At 40.4% G+C, this 17,941-nt stretch overlaps 1 protein-coding gene across 1 annotated transcript in view; it reads left to right on the top strand.

The window, feature by feature from the left end:
* EBF2 (early B-cell factor 2) overlaps window positions 1-17,941 on the top strand; it is a 220,191-nt gene that overhangs the window by 188,246 nt on the left and 14,004 nt on the right. The window contains exons 11-14 of the mRNA XM_005684022.3: window positions 5,950-6,038; window positions 7,972-8,037; window positions 8,691-8,868; window positions 11,091-11,276. Of these exons, the coding sequence (XP_005684079.1) occupies window positions 5,950-6,038; window positions 7,972-8,037; window positions 8,691-8,868; window positions 11,091-11,276 (519 nt within the window). The remainder of the gene's footprint in view (window positions 1-5,949; window positions 6,039-7,971; window positions 8,038-8,690; window positions 8,869-11,090; window positions 11,277-17,941) is intronic.

Genomic DNA, 17,941 nt, shown 5'->3' with positions numbered 1-17,941 from the left:
AAGCTTTCAGTACATTCTAACAGCTATCATAACAATTTTCATTGTTGAATATTATAGCCACTAAAAGTCCTATTATTAAAGAAAAAGTCTTCAGAAATTGCGGACATTATAGTGTTAAGCAGGGAAAAAACAGTTCACGGAATGATTCAATTACACCCACAGCTATTCTTACATGTGTTTCTGGGTGAGATGGTAATATGAGTGCGTATGTCTGTGCTCAGTTGCTTCAGTCATGTCTGACTCTTCTGCAACTCTATGGACTGTAGCCCACCAGGCTCCTCTGTTCATGGGATTCTCCAGGCAATAAAACTGGAGTGGATTGCCATGCACTCCTCCAGGGTATCTTCTGGACCCAGGGATCAACCCGTGTCTCTCCTGTCTCCTGCATTGGCAGGCAGGTTCTTTACCACTAGCGCCACCTGGGAACATGAGTACAAGTGTTTAATTGGCCCCCATCCACAATTTATTGAAGGATATTTTCAAGAAAGCATAAAAATAAGGGAGACCTGGTATTCGTGTGTGAAGCTAAACTGGTCTCATCATAATGCCAGAGATTCTGTGTCCTTGTGCTTGCAGGCGGGTTTCCCATGACATTCTGCTCATGGGAACAGATGAGGCAAGCCGAGGAATCAGGGAGAACCCTGACAAAACCTCCCAGGTGCCCCCCTCAGGGTGAGGACAAGTGACACAGCAAAAACTTGATCTAGAATGCAAAGAGAATACTCAACAATTCTGTGTCCAGAGAAGGTGTCACTAATGTGTGAGGAAGACAGAAAGATATCCTCTTATTTCAAGGGCCCCGACAGAATTTGATTCCTATTCCTACTAAAATAACCTGACTGCTGGAGAACTGGATCAGTCAAGAATGGAAATGTTATGGTTCCACAGGACCACTGGTTAGCAGAAAAAGTGGTTAAACATACAGTATCTGAATTATTGTTAATATGAGGACATGGTTTAACAGAAATATGGAAATTAATGTCTAAAAGAGACAGATCATAGAAAATCTAATAATAGGAATATTAGCTGAGGAGGATAAACCATCAACAAAAATGTAAAGGTAGACAGAATGAGGTGGAGGAATGAAAGGTAAGCAACATTTCGGTTATGTGGAGGGGCTCCATAGACTCAAGCAATTAGGAAAAGCAAAATATTTTCAGAGAAAGTCAGAGGTACTATTCTAAATTAAAATAGAGTGTTCATCTTCCTAGTCACTAGAGAAAATATATATACATTAAAAACCTATTAGACATACAAGGAGCATGTGGAAGGGTAAATTTATAGCAGCAATTATGTAGAAAAGATGTTAAATAATATGATCAAAAAGATATATTAAATAATACATTTAAAGCATTTCCCATGGAACACAGACAAGACTAATATGAATTCACAAAAAAACTTAATAAATTCCAAAAGGCAGATATTCTGTACACCACCTTTTTGAATCCAGTGCAATTAATTAGAATAAATAATTAACAATTTAATACTCAATCACCTAGAAATTTTAGGATATTCTCTTTGGAACTAAAGGAAGACAAAATTAGAAATAGGACTGTTCAGAAAGTGTAACAAAGTTGGTTACTGTGGGGAGAGTCATAAATAGGAGATTAGAAATTTTAAGCAAATACTATAATAAAATATATGCTAAAATTTAAAACCTTAATGAAATGCATGATTTCTTTTTTTAAAATAATTTTATTTCTTATATTTATTTTTGGCTGTGCTGGGTCTTCATTGCTGCACGGCCTTTCTCTAGTTGCGGTGAGTGGGGGCTGCTCTCTAGTTGCAGTGCGTGAACTTCTCATTGCGGTGGCTTCTCTTGTTGCAGAGGACGGGCTCTAGGGCATACAGGCTTCAGTAACTGTGGCACAGGGGCTCAGTAGTTGCCGCTCCCAGGCTCCAGAGCACAGGTTCAGTAGATGTGGTGCACAGGCTTAGTAGTTCTGCAGCATGTGGGGCCTTCCCAGATGAGGGATTGAACCTGTGCCTCTTGCACTGGCAGGTGGATTCTTTACCACTGAGCCACCAGGGAAGCCTGCAATGCATGGCTTTTTGATGGCTGATGGCTGTGTGGTGTCAGTAGCATGAGACTGCCGTATCTTGAATGGGAGGAGTCTATGGGCCATTCATGTGGACATTTCCAGCCAATACTTGGAAAAATAAGGCTGAGTTTTGGGCAAGTTACCTGAACTGCAGATAAAGATTTGTGACAGGATGTAGCTTCACATGGGAACCATGTGAGCACTCATGAGGTTGCTGAGGAAGAAGGTATAGGCAAGCAGAAGACTGCTTTGGCCACAAGAAACATCAGCATTTTTTGTTGCCTTGGCCACAAGAAGCATCAGATGGACAGAGGAAGAGCAGTCCTCAAGGTAGGCTGAGATGGCTTGACTAGAGTGGTAGGGGTGAAACAGGGCAGTGTGCATTCAGGAAAGTCAGTGAGTAGACACATTGCCAGCAGGAGAGTGGTGTCAAATGCTAACTTGAGTTTAAGGTAAGAATGGAAAAATTCCTCTTGGTTTGGCTAAGGTGTTATTGGTGACTTTGAAAAGAACAATTTCACTGGGGTTCTTTCTAACTTTTAGTCAAGAGATACTACCCATGCTATATAAATTTTATAGTACATAGGATAAAATATAGAAAGCTTCTCAGTTTATTTTTCACAGTGGGTATAAAATAAAAATCAATCAGAAGCCAACAACGCCATGCACAGTACCCCAGTTATTAATATGGGCACACCAATCCCAGCAATAATAACAGTAACAGATGCTTGTTGAGGGCTCAGAATGTTCCAGGTGCCATTCTCGGTGATATAATTGATTTCATCCCCACACCAGCAATCATAAGAAAATATTAACGAATTGCCTTCAGAAATATACTAAGCAATTTATATACTGCATCCATGAGTTGCCATTCAATTGTGAAATATTGAGAAATATATTCTAAGGGGGCTTCCCTGGTGGCTCAAAGGTTAAAGCGTCTGCCTGCAATGCGGGAGACCCGGGTTCGATCCCTGGGTCGGGAAGATCCCCTGGAGAAGGAAATGGCAACCCACTCCAGTATTCTTGCCTGGAGAATCCCATGGAGGGAGGAGCCTGGGGAAGATTTCATATGACTGTAATTTTCTAAAATTCTAAGAATTTCTAATAAAAGCCCTTATCAAAGCATGATAACTAAAGTGAAAATGTTAGTCACCTGGTCGTGTCCAGCTCTTTGCAACTTCATGGACTATAGCTTGTCAAGCTCCTCTTGTCCATGGAATTCTCTAGGCAAGAATACAGGAGTGGGTAGCCATTCCCTTCTCCGGGAGATCTTCCCGACTCAGGGACTGAACCCAGTTCTCCTGCATTGCAGGCAGATTCTTTACCATCTGAGCCACCAGGGAAGCCCATGATATACAATATTTATAAATAAATTTTAAAAATGATAACTAATATTTATCTCAAATAGCCAATATCACATTTGGTATGGAAGTGTGTCATTCCCATTTAAAGGGGGGCAAAAAGCAAGAATATCTACTATCATCCTTTCTTCAGATACTTTTTGGGAAGTTTCAACCAATACAAGGATGAGATTAAGAGAACTAAATGGAATTAATATACTTATCAAAAGAAAACAAGCTGATCATGAAGTGTAGATGCTCTGAATGTTCAAGCCTAAGAATAAACAGGAAAAAAATACATCTGTCAGGGGTTCCTATTGGTTAAGATCTTTTATTGCAAAGAACTGTACTGGGAACATGATATACACTGTTTCATTTAATTTTGACAGCAAACCCATGAGCTAGATTTTAAACAGAAGCTCGCAGAAATTAATGGTAGAGCTGGATTCAAACCCAAGATCCACTTGACTCTAAAGCTGATTCTTTTAATGACTATACCGTATACTGCCACACACTACCCATCACACACTGCCTGTGCAGACACATAAAAACCAAAGTTTTTCTAGGCGCTAGCAAAACTCATAGAAAATGTGATGAGGGAGTAATCATATTCACAATAAAATCGACAGACGATGAAATACATAGCAAAAAACACTTACTTCCTAAATAGTGAGCAGTACGCATTTTACTGGTAGACCTAAAGATTTCATATAGCTATGTATATGCAAACACCCCTTGACCCATGTGTGTGTGTATTTGCCAGCTCTTGGAGCTGGGATGGTCTTTCTACCTATAATACCTAAGAACAAATTTGGATATGTTATTGCAACATGGTGATAGAATGTTAAAAATATTAATATGTAAAGTGTTTCTACAAGTTAAAAAAGGCCTGTTTCTCAAAAGAGCGCAGAAAGTATTAATAAGCAGCTCATAAAAGAAGAAATCAAAATGTTCAGCAAGTATAAGAAAAACCTCTTCAACCTCACTGATGAATAAAGAAATAAGTTTAAATGACCACATGCCCTGCTGGAGGGAGTATAAATTTATATATTCTTCTAAGGAGTGATTTGACAGTATGTGTAAAAGGCCTTAAATATGAATCATAATTTTTGGTCTAGTAATTCTAGTTCTTGGAATTTTCCAATTGAAATAATCAAAGTTATGCACAAAGGATAATTATTGCTCTGATTTTTATAACAGTGAGAAATTAGGACCCTGTTAAATACCAAACATTAGGAAGCCATTTAAATAAATTACAGACCATGTCATGGAAAAAATATGCAGGAATTTTAAATAATGTTATAAAAGAATATTTAATAACCTGGGGAAAAGTTTGATATATTGTTAAATGAATAAAAAGTAGGTTATGTAACAGTGTGAATAGTATGTCTCTGAATAATTTTTAGTTTGTGTGTGTGTTTAAATCTTGGAGGATATATACAAAAGTGTTAACCCAGATCATCTCTAAAGTGATGAGATTATGGATGATTTTATTTTTCCTTCTATATTTAAAAATTTTAATAATTTCTTTAAATAAAAGGTATTGCTTTGAGAATTCAAGTGATAGCAACAAATATTCATAAACCGTATATGCAAAAAGGAAGATTAAAAAGAAAACACACCCTCCTGTGTTTACTGCTGCCTAATGGGAGTGCAGGTGATTATTATTTTATCCTTTGTATCTGTTTCCTTTGCTTTGATCTTGTATTAATTTTAAAACCATAAAATTTAAGCAACCAAACTTTTAAAAAGTAAAGAAAGAGAGGAAGAAAGACAAAGGATAAAGGAATCAGTCCCCCAAAACTCCTCAGCGTAGTAGAAGTGCTGAAATACGTCCTTCATTCATTCATTCACTCTCTCACTCATTTCACAATTGCTGACAGTAAGTGCCAACTGTGTGCCAGGCACCGTCTCTAACAATGAGAACACGGGAGCAAAGTACGTGTGAGTTCTGCTCTTACGGAACTTGCAGTATCTCATGGACCCTGACATGAAGTGAATGTACGTGTAACAAAACATATTTGAAAATTCTGGAATCATATTATGCATAAGAACAGAGTTTTGTCAACTCACAGAAGATTTATATGTGTATAAATATAAATATTTAAGAGCATAATTAAGAAAAAGTGATATTTAGGGGAAGAATTACTAGATGATGAAGACATTGGGGAAAAGGCAAGGAGGGAAGAAAGGAAAGTCATGGAAAGGTATTAACACTTTGTTGTCTTCATAAGAAACTGGGATGGGATATGATTGTGTAATGTTTCTGAGTAGTTGAGAGTGAGCAAAGAATGATAAGTGTGTGCACTGAAGGCAGAAATGATAAAGTAATTATAATAATCTTGACATTTGGAGACATCATTCTAATGACTAAATTACTAGTAATTCTAAACTTATAAATGTGAATTAACCAGTGTCAATAGCAAAAATCCTTAACTGATTGAAACCACTGTGTCAATTCTTAGAAAGATAATATCAGAACCTTTGTATTATCCATAGCAGACTTAACCAGATACCTTGCTCTATAGCCAGTTTATATCCTCAAGAAGAGGACTTTTGTTTTTCAGCATTAAATGAACCCACCATAGACTATGGCTTTCAGAGACTGCAGAAGGTCATCCCAAGACATCCTGGAGATCCTGAGAGATTAGCTAAGGTAATACACTTTGGAAAATGACATGTGAAAACCTTCTTGTAAAATTTCAGTAAACTTAGATAAACCTAGAGACTTAGGTCTCTTTAAAATTAAATTAGGCATCCCTTGTCTGACATACAAACTTCCAATTCTAAATGAGTGATTTCTGGGGATCTAATGTGCAACATGGTAACTATAGTTAATAGTCCTATATTGTATACTTGAATAGGTCTTAACAATTATCACCGCAAAATGAAAACAAAAAAGGTAATTACTGTGAAGGGGATGGAGGTGGTAACTAACAGTATTGTAGTAATCATTTCACAATATACATGTGGCTCAAATCATCATGCTTTATAGCATCAGCTTACACATGTTGTATGTCAATAATATCTCAAAAAAAGCTGGGGGGAATCAGTAAATAAAGGAGCATGTAATTTCTGGACGTTTATAGCTCTATAAATATTATAATATTACTATATACTGTTTTTTACAAGAGAAACTACACGTTCAACATCCAATACAGTAACTCCCAGCTTGCTGGGCTGTTGGGCCTGTAAGATGAGGCTAGTCCAAATTGAGATGTCCTATAAAACACACACCAGATTGAAAAGACTTAGTATGAAAAAAAAAAGAATACAATCTGTCTCATTAATTACATGTTGAAATGATAATATTTTGCATGTACTGGGTTAAATAAAATATAATAAAAATTAAATTAGGCCTTGAAATTGGGCTGAGCTTGAGGTACAAGATGCTCATAAAATTGTCTACTAACTATGAAATATGTTATGATGAATCTCTGAGCAAATACAAAATCTGAAAATTTGGACCTGTGAGTATTCAACTTATAAAACACTGCCAACTTCATGAAAAATAAATAATTGAATAATTGTCTGAAAGTGTAAGTTCCCATTCATTTTTATTTAAATCTAATTTTATTAACCCGTAATTACAGGGACATGTTAACCCACAATCAAGTATTCACTGAAGGCCCAGTACATACACAGATATTCATGGAAGTGAAAAACACCCATATATTAATAAATTTCTGTGAAATGTATCCCTTTTAAATAAACTTGCTCACAAAAATTCTATTGTAAATCTGGCCCATTATTTTCACTTTCTTTATGTAAAAATCAATCAGTTTATTAGGTATTGATTAATGAGAAATTATGAAGTTTCAGCATTTACATTTGCCCTTTAAGCACAAACATTACAAAATTCCATCTTCTCTTTTCTGTAGTGAGTGAAATTCAAGTACTGCAATTGCTGCTCCATTGCACCTTTATTTTCCTCTCAGAAAAATCCCCAGCCCCTCCATTAAATTAGATGATATCTGGAAAGTAGGTTAATAGCAATTTAAAAGGCTGTTAAAAACAGGAGGTAGAAAAGACACAATGAGAGGAAAGGGATTACTGATTACTAATTCTCTCTGGTTAAAGTGAACAGGGGGGAATATTATTGAAAGAATTCATCTTTATTAGAGTAAAATTTTGCAGAAGGCATTGCCAAGATCATTTCAGGACTCTGGACAACTCCTTGGCAAGCGGTTCAACTCAGGCCAATCAATCAATTTGAGAATATTTGGTTAATTAGAGTACCAGATTTTTTTTAATGGAACAGTCTGAAAGTAGTTTTTAATGGAACTCCCATGCCATTACTAATGTTAACCGACTCCACCCTTAATCTGGTTGCTTTTTGTCTTGGTAGCCCAGCTCTTTATGGAGCCTTTTCAGTGAGATGAATTTCATGCAGATACATGTATATACAGAGGAGTTTATATGTGTAATTATTTATTTTCTACCTGTCAAAGCGAATAGAAGACATCGTGGCTAGTTACTTACTTTTTAGGGGGATGCCTGGACTTTTGATTTTTATAGGTAATTTTCCTTTGTGTTGGCCAGTTGAGGTTTTACCTTTGCTGATACCCAGCTTTCTTTTCTTTTTCCAGGAAATGCTATTGAAAAGAGCTGCAGATCTGGTGGAGGCGCTCTATGGAACACCACACAATAACCAGGTTAGAAGTTCACATCCTACACTCTCTTGAGACTGATTCTTTTCTTTTCTTTTTTTTTTTTTAATTGAAGTATACTGATCCCTGGACTGGGAAGATCCCCTGGAAAAGGGAAGGGCTACCCACTCCAGTATTCTTGCCTAGAGAATTCCATGGACAGAAGAGCCTCGCAGGTCACAAAGAGTTGTAAAGAGTTGGACCCAACTGAGTAACTCACTTTTTTCACACAGTTTATATAGTTGATTAAGCCCAGTTCCTCACTTGATAGCCCAAATGGTAAAGAATCCACCTGCCAGTGCAGGAGACACAGGAGACCTGGGTTCGATCCCTGGGTGGTGAAGATCCCCTGGAGGAGAGTATGGCAACCCACTCCAGTATTCTTGCCTGGGAAATCCCTTGACAGAGGAGCCTGGGGGGCTATAGTCTATGAGGTCAGAAAGAGCTGGACACAACTGAACACACACCTGCCAGCACAGTTGATTTACAATGTTGTGTTAGTTTTAGGTGTACAGAAAAGTGATTCAGTTATACACACACACATATATATATATATCTTTTTTCAGATTATTTTTCCTTTGAGGTTATTGCAAAATATTGAGTATAGTTTGACTCCTACTGCTCAATACAAACACTCACCTCCACCTGCCATTTTGTAGGACATCATTCTGAAGCGAGCTGCGGACATCGCTGAAGCCCTCTACAGTGTCCCCAGGAATCCCAGCCAGATCCCAGCTCTCTCCAGCTCCCCAGCTCACAGCGGCATGATGGGCATCAACTCATACGGCAGCCAGCTCGGGGTCAGCATCTCAGAGTCAACACAGGGAAATAATCAAGGTACTGCCTTTCCCAGACTCAAAATACGAACATCTTTATGCATTTAAAAGATTGCCTCTGCTGGAGCTGGAAGAAGTGAACGTTTGATTCTTATGTCATGAAAAGAGTATGTCCTACTCACAACCAGGCAAATCAAAATGATTGCCTGAAGTAAACCCAGGAAAAATGCTCCATCAAAGTGATTCAAAATACCAGAGAGGGTGCAACTCTCTCTCTGAGCCCGCCTGTGTGTCTATCCATACTTGTTTTCCTCCTAATAAACACTTTACTTGTCTCATGACTCAAAAAAAAAAAAAAAGTGCCCAGATAAGCAATGCAGTCATTGGATTATCTCAACATTAGATATATTGTTAGATTTTCAGCTTTATAAGTACCAGGTAGAATCCTTCAATGGAAATATTTAAGGATATGATGAAGCATTATGAATTTAGAAGAGCTTAGGCTTACTGCAGCCAGATGTACAGGTATTATTTGCATAAAATGTACACTTCTGCTATTGTAATCATCAAAGTGAATAACGGAAAGCAGAGTTATTGCCATTATCGTTACCTGCACCCAAATTGCTAGTACCAAGGGTGGATGGCTTGTATTTGGTAACCTCTGTTTGTATATTATCTCATATATGAATATATACAAATGTATGCAAATATATGGGAAACTCTGGTGGCTCAGTGGTAAAGAATCTGCCTGCCAATGTAGGAGATATAGCAGATGCAGGTTCGATCCCTGTGTTGGGAAAGATCTCCTGGAGGAGGAAATAGCAACCCACTCCAGTATTTTTTCCTGGGAAATTCCATGGACAAAAGAGCCTGGAAGCTTCAGTCCACGGGGTCGGAAAGAGTCGGACACAACTTAGTGGCTGAACGCACACACACATACATACAAATATGTATAGACAGCAACACAGCTAACTGTGCTTTCATATGTAAAACATATTGTGTAAAGATTTTTGTCACTGAGATTGATTTCATTAAGGTGCTACACTATCATAAGTCATTTTTTAAAAGGAATAAATGTTTCTGCTGATATCCCTAACCTTGGGATCATTTTATTTCTAATTTTATTCATTCATTACAAGGGAATTCCTCACTCTCATGCCAAGTTCTTCTTACAGAAATGTGGGTGGGACATTATTACCTTTTGTCCCCCCAAATTTGTGTCTTTAGTACCCTAGAGACAGTTATCCAACGTAAGTTAGTTCAGGCTAGATTAGGTGATGTCTCTGCTAGGGTTTCAGAAATATGGGGAGAAGCAATTCCACTTATGGACTGGCTCTCCCTTGCATTCCATTGCTGATGCTTCCAAGTCTTTGGTCAAAGGACAGCCCATTTAGATGAACTTGTCAGTGCATTTTGAAAACACTCCCCACCTCACCCAACAGGGCATGGTAACAACTTCAAACTTCTATAGCTGTGATCAGTAGAATGCTAGTGGCCCTTGCAATGTTACTAGAATGCCTTTTCCTTACCACACCCAGAAAAGATGCTCTGGTCTGTGAAATTTGGGAAACACTAGGTTAGCAAAGTTAAACCAGTTTATTTATTCTCTGTTGTTGCTCAGTTGCTAAGTCATAGCCAACTCTTTGTAACCCCATGGACTGCAGCACAACAGACTCCTCTGTTCTTCACTGTCTCCTGGAGTTTGCTCAGATTCACGTCCATTGAGTCGGTGATGCTATCTAAACCATCTCATCTCTCCCGCCCCTATCTCCTTTTGCCTTCAATCTTTCCAAGCATCAGAACCTTTTCCAGTGAGTCAGCTCTTCGCATCAGGTGGCCAAATTATTGGAGCTTCAGCATCATGTATGAATCTTCAATGAATGGCCACAGTATGCACCATCTTCCAAGCTTCATTTGACCAGAGAATGCTTTTCTCAGTGACACCCATCAGTATGTCAGAGGGCTTTAGTGTTACGTGAGATATGATTTGGGAGATGTCACTGGACGCTGCCCCTTAGTCAACCACTCCTCAGTGTGAGTTGGAGATGTTGACTGCAAACGGGAGAGAGGAGGAAGGTTTTGTGCAGAATGGGGAAGAGATAGAAAGGTATGAAAAGTCTGAAGACAAACTGCAGACTTTCCCCTACAGCCCACAGTCAGCCTGGTGGAATTCTATAGACTGGGAGCTTTGTGCACCTACACCACCATATTTGGTCTCTGCTGTGTGTGTGAGTGCACCTGTGCATACAGGCTCATTTATCTGGGCTTCTCTTTGTTGTCCAGGATACATCCGCAACACGAGCAGCATCTCTCCACGGGGCTATTCTTCCAGCTCCACCCCCCAGCAGTCTAACTACAGCACCTCCAGTAACAGCATGAATGGCTACAGCAACGTCCCCATGGCCAACCTGGGTGTTCCAGGGTCACCGGGATTTCTCAACGGCTCCCCCACCGGCTCCCCTTATGGAAGTAAGTGCCTTGTTCCTCAGGCCCCTCTCCCTGCCTCTCTGTCCCTGGGTTTTACTGTCTAGCCTTTTGAGAGAGAGTAGCATATCTACACTTCAGACTCACGGAGGTGTGGTCCCGTTTCCTGATGAAACATCCTTCCTACCATTTGTACCTCTCTTGTAGTGGACTTGGGCTTATTGGTTTGTGCTGTGCTATGTCGCTAAGTCACTTCAGTCATATCTGAGTCTTTGTGATCCCATGGACTGTAGCCAACCAGGCTCTTCTGTCCATGGGATTCTCTGGGCAAGAATACTAGAGTGGGTTGCCATGGCTCTCTTCCAGAGGAGCTTCCCAACCCAAGGATCGAACCTGCGTCTCCTGCATTGGCAGAGGGTTCTTTACCACTAGCACCACTTACTCAAAGCCTTTCAACAGAAAGAAAAGGAGTGAAACTATTTATTCCCTTTTTACAGAGAAGCAGTAGATGTGATTTGTGTGGATGGGAACGAGGAATTAAGACTCCATTTCAGCTAACATGCCATATACTTTTAAAAAATTTATTTGGCTGTGCCAGGTCTTAGTTGTGGCACACAAGATCTTCAGTTCCCTGACCAGGGCTCATTGAACCTGGGCCCCCTCCACTGGGGCAGTGCAGTCTTAGCCACTGGACCACCAGGGAAGTCCTTCTGTATACTCTTTATTAGGTACTTTCAGATATAGTGTTTTATTTAATCTCAACAAGAACTCTCTGAGGTCAGTATTACCTTCTTGTCATCTGCAAGGAAGTTTAGGTAACCAGCAGTTAACTGACTTACCCAAGATCACACAGCGAGGTTACAGCGGGGCAAGAATCTGGACAGAGCAGATAGCTTCAGTTTTTCTGTGTAACACATCATCTCCCTTCTCACTTTGCTACATGGCTCTTACCTCCCTTATGTACCTCCAGAGAGATGGAACTTGACTGCTGGTGACTGTGTAATATATGGGGGCAGAAGTTCTTAATCTTAATCTGTGGGTTAACTGCAAGCTAGATGTTCCGTGTGCATGCTAAGTTGCTTCAGTCGTGTGCAACTCTTGGTGACCCCATGGACTGGAGCCCACCAGGCTTCTCTGTCTGTGGGATTCTCCAGGCAAAAATACTGGAGTAGGTTGCCATGCTCTCCCCCTAGGGGATCTTCCTGACCCAGGGATTGAACCTGTGGTTTTTACATCTCCTGCACTGGCAGACAGGTTCTTTACCACTAGTGCCACCTGGGAAGCCTAAGATGTTCTAGGAAGTTATGAAAACTCATTTGCATGGCCCTGGGGGCCAAGCTGGGACCTTGTAAAATGGTCCCAGGAGGTTGAGAGAAGATGCTTTTCATACCCCAGAAAGGGACCACTTCAGGGCAAAGTATAAGCCGTCCTGTAGAATCTAAAGATTGAGTGACATGTCCATAAAATGCCACACCTGATTGCAAGGCTCTGCTGAGAGCCCTCTGTGCAGCTCTCTCTGCTGAGAATTCTAGTGCAGCTCGGGACATAACGTGCTCAGATCTGGAGGCCGCCGCTCTCAGTTTTTGGGCCTCTGGTTCCCTGGGGACACTCGCCCAGGAGGTATTTCTGGATTATCTGTTTGATTCATTACACTCAGCACTCTGCTCTGTGTGGTGAAGGTACAGTAACAAGTCACAGAGGTAGCAGAGGTTGGTTCTTCCGGGACAACGAAACTCTTGTTATTGCAGATGTTACTGAAAGACTGTGGTGGGGCGGGGGGTCTGGCTACTCACCACTCAGAAGCCGATAGACAGGCCAAGTTGGTGGAAAGGAAAATTTGCTTTATTTCAGATGCCAGCAACCAGGTGGGGTTGGGGGAGGGTGGCACACGTCTGTCCAAAGGCTGACTCCACTACCCCTCCTCCCACTGACAAGCACTGGGTCAAGAGCTTTATAAACAGAAGGTGGGCAGGGTGGGAACAGAACTAACCCTAGAAACGGTAGTCAGCTCTGACAAGTCAGCTTCAGATTGGCCATTGGTAGTCTGACCAGCATCATCTCGACTATTTCAGGTACAGTAAATCTTTAGTTCTAGGGTCCATTTGTTCCCATTTCTCTGTGGCCAGTTCTCAGAATTGTGGCAGCTCATGTCTGGGTACAGTCTGATCATCATGTAGTGACTTCTCCACCTGGTGTTTCAGTATCTATAAGACAGCTCACAGGATAGGACTCAGAATATTATCTATGGCCCTTGAGAAAGAACTGAAAGTCCTTGACTCTGCTCAGTGACTACATTATTATTATTTAGTGTCCTCTATTTTCCTTTGTTTCCACATTTCTCTGATTAAACTTATTCTTTGACTAAAGTTTTCCACAGACAGAAAGGCAGACAGAGGACATGGAGTGGAAAGGGCCGTTTCACAAAGACATGCGTTCTGCGTTGTGACCTGTCAGATGGTCCAGGTCAATTAGATCAGAGGGACTGAGGAAAACAAATGGTTGTTTGCTTCATTTATTTCCTTACTTGTTTTTACCTTCTCTTGTTCCAAAAATGTATGGGGGGAGTATTAATAGTCATAAGAGCAGTATGAAAGTATAAAATGGAAACTATAAGAAAAAAAACATGGACAGGAAAATTAGATGAATCCAAGTGTTAGTGTGGATGCCTTTGGGTCTGTTCAAGGGAGTCATTAACTTGGTTCAGAGGCTTACAACAGCAGTCCCCACCCTTTTTGGCACGAGGGACCAGTTTCGTGGAAGACAATTTTTCCACGGACTAGGGGGGCAGGGAATGGTTTTGGGATGATCCAAGCACATTAAACTTATTATGCACTTTATTTCTATCTTGCAGCCATCTCAGGATATTCCACTTTGATTTTAGGGTTAGGGTCACACTCCTATGAGAGTCTAATGCTGCCACTGATCTGACAGGAGACAGAGCTCAGGCGGTAAGGCAAGCGATGGGGAGCGGTTGTAAATACAGAGAAGCTTTGCTCCCTTGCTGTTGCTCATCTCCTGCTGTGCAGCCCAGTTCCTAACAGGCCATAGACCAGTACTGGTCCTGGGGATTAGGGACCCCTGGCTTACAAGATAGTAAGGCAAAGAGAGAAACACCATTTGTTATAAAATTCTACATCCACACATTAGTAGTAATAGTAGTAGTCAAAGCTCAGGAGAAACTTGATTTTTCAGTGGCTGAGACCTTGGAGAGATTCTCCCATGCATCCATGTGGAGAGCGGACCCCATGTGCAGAAGGGACCACATCTTAATAGACCCTACCAGGAATGCAAGGGCAGAAGAACCACTGTGTAAATAATGTGCCATGATAACGGTCACAACAGTACAAGTAATTTACAGTTACATTCAACCTTACAGTCCAACAAGCATGCTCACACAAGAGTCCAGTCAGATCTTCACAAGAACCTTATGAAAGGGGCTTCCCAAGTGGTGCTAGTGGTAAAGAATCCACCTGCAATGCAGGAGATGCAAGAGACATGGGTTTGATCCCTGGGTTGGGAAGATCCCCTGGCAGAGGACATGGCAACCCACTCAAGTATTCTTACCTGGAGAATCCCATGGACAGTGGAGCCTAGTGGGCTACAGTCCATAGGGTTGCAAAGAGTCAGACACAGCTGAAGTGGCTGAGGATGCACACATGGATATAATAATTCATTATGTATATATAATTAACATATTTATATAATTATATTCATTAATATAATTTATTTTACTAGTATCATCATCATTTTCCCTTCTAAGACATGAAGGGTTATTAACTGACTTACTCAAGGGCTCATGGCCAATAAACAGTAAAAAATGGGGCTAGAACATATGTCATCAGTTCCAGGATATCATGTTTTTAAATTATTCAATCATATTAAAGATATTTCAGGTATTTATAGCATACCATTGGGTGAGCCATAGGAAACTATCTCTTTTTGATGTCCCAAAATGTGCAATTTCATTATGGTTATACATTTATGAATAAAATATATAGGTTAGGTTGAACTATGTGAAACTGTCATTTTTATAGATCAAAAATAGTTAATATAGGGACTTTCCTGGTGGTCTAGAGGTTAAGACTGTGTGCTCCCAATGCAGGGATCATGGGTTCAATCCCTGGTCAGGGGACTAAGATCCCACATGCACATGGCATGGCCAAAAAAAACCCACAACAGGTTAATATTAACAATGTAGGGTTAAGTGTGGTGATGAGGGAGGGAGAAAGAGGAAAGTAAGACAGGAAGGGGTGGGTGGGGTGTGGATAGACAGCAAGAGAGAGAGAGTGAATGGATGAATAAAATTGCCCACCAGATGTTGATGGTATGATGTTTCTTACTAGATAATTCATTCAATAGGAAGGGACCCTTCCCATGCCAGCCAGTGACAACTTTGTCCACTGTCCTTTCTTGATCACTCAGTCCCACTGCTACAAGAAAATAGTAGCACCCTAAGTCTTCAAATCACCCATTAAAACAAGAAAGCATCCACAGACAGAAAGAGGAAGGCTCCCTGCCCAGAGGGAGGGAAACACATTAGATAAGGTCCTCTTTTATTTCTTACTGGGTCTGTGAGACCCCTTTCACCTTCCTTTTTTGAGGGAAGGTCTGAAGGAATTGCAGACTTGGAATGGGATTCCAAGCAATGCATTCTATTACAATAAAATTCCATTCTGTGAAAAAACCGAATACCCCATGGAGTCCGTTACAATAGCACATGACCTGTGTTTCTACCCACCTAAGTCTCAAAGTCTCTGGGAAATACAAAAAAGAAAATAAAAGGCTCAAGAGATACCGTTTCATCAGTTCAGGTCCTTGTGTCTGAAAACACCCTTCTGTGATTTTTCCTTTTATTTTTTAAACTAGTCTGATGTGGCCAGGGCATGCCATGGAGGAATCACTTGCCAGAGACGTTAAGAAAGAAATAAAGTCAAGCCTCTTGGTCTAGTTGACTTGCTTTTGCGGCCAATGCAGTGTATCAAAACCCTGCATCTTCACTGCGTTTGCTCTCACACCACTTCAAAAATGGCCAAACAGATGTTTTTTCAATTTCACTTATGAACTTCACTTCCTGGCGGTAGTGGTGTGTGCCAAGTTCCAGCTCAGTGCAAGTTTTTATGGCTGAATTCTAAACCCCTGACAATAGGGGGTTATAATGAAATGCTGACAGACCCCTTCACGCCAACAAATGCAATGGCTCGATACGAAGAAGGATGTGTGCCCAGCGAGTTCCAGCTGGAACTGTGTGAGCCAATCAATCCTAAGAAGCAGAAAAGTGGTTTTTCCTGAACTCCCCATGTTCACAAGAGATTTCTGGGCCAGAAGCACTGGCCTTTCCTTTGGTCTCTATCTGCAGAGCGAGGTGTCCAGAGAAATTTTCAAGTATGCGTGATCAACTTTCCTAAAACGGTACATACTGGTATCCCCAAAGATGTTCTACTCAGCAAGCTTGTAACTCCCAAGGGAACCACTTCTTCCAAAGTTAAATAGTTACCAAGCAGCGCCAAGTTTGAAACAGGATCCATACAGACAGAATCCAACCTGTCCGCAGGGATTCTTTCTTTTAAAATTTATTTATTTTTAATTGGAGGATAATTGCTTTACAATATTGTGTTGGTTTCTGCCATACATCAACATGAATCAGCCATCAGTATATGTATGTCCCCTCCCTCCTGAACCTCCTTCGCAAGTCTCACCCCATCCCACCCCTCTAGGTCATCACAGAGCACCCAGTTTGAGCGCCGCAGGGACTCTTGCTTCACTTACATACATAGTCTTGGACTATGCCCCAGGCCTCAGGATTTTCATATTTTCAAAAATAAATGTCAAGACATTTTTTCTATTGTGGAGTATTAAATGATTATGTAGAATATTTAGAACACAGATGATGATAGCTTTTATTTTATTATTATTTAAAAACACTTATTCATTTATTTTGCTGCATTGGGTCTGTGTTACTGCCTGGGCTTTCTCTAGTTGGGATGAGCAGGGGCTACTCTTCAGCTGTGGTGCACAGGCTTTTCATTGCAGTGACTTCTCTTGCTGTGGACCACGGGCTCTAGAGTGCAGGCTTTAGTAATGGTGGCTCACGGGGCTTAGCTGCTCCAAGGCATGTGGGATCATAGCTCCTGGATCAGGGATCCAACCTGTGTCCCAATCATTGGCTAGTGCATTCTTAATCACTTGACCACCAGGGAAGTCCTGACAATAGCTCTCAAAAGAAAGCATTACTCCTACCATTGAAACAAAACAAACAAACAACAAAAACACCTTGTTAATACTTTGGTGTGTTTCTATTGTCTTTTTCTTCAGAAATGGGGGAGAAATCATATGACAAGAAGTTGAACAGGACTTGGCAACTGAGCAAAATGATAATTGTAACCTCATTATAGATGCTTTGAAAAGCATTTCTAGATAAAAAAGAAAACAAAATGACACACTTTATTTCTTTGCAGAGGTAACCAGAGGTAGCTTTCAAAGTAAGCCTTGCAGTCATGGATAGATATATTCTGAAAATTGCAGCATCTGCTCTGATGCACAGCTAATGGGCTTCTGCCATAAGATCAATGAAAAAGAGAGTAGAAGAAAAATGACAAAATTCTCAAAGTCACAGATATGAAGCTAGGCTCCATAAAATTTATCAGTGATATAGACCTGTGTTCTAAGAATGGAAAACAGATATTAGGAGTGATGTTTACATTGCAAAGTTA

The sequence above is a fragment of the Capra hircus genome, chromosome 8, assembly GCF_001704415.2.
Source record: "Capra hircus breed San Clemente chromosome 8, ASM170441v1, whole genome shotgun sequence".
Taxonomy (NCBI): Eukaryota; Metazoa; Chordata; class Mammalia; order Artiodactyla; family Bovidae; genus Capra; species Capra hircus.
The sequence above is the reverse complement of the archived record's forward strand: the minus strand, read 5'-3'. Positions and strand labels throughout refer to the sequence as shown.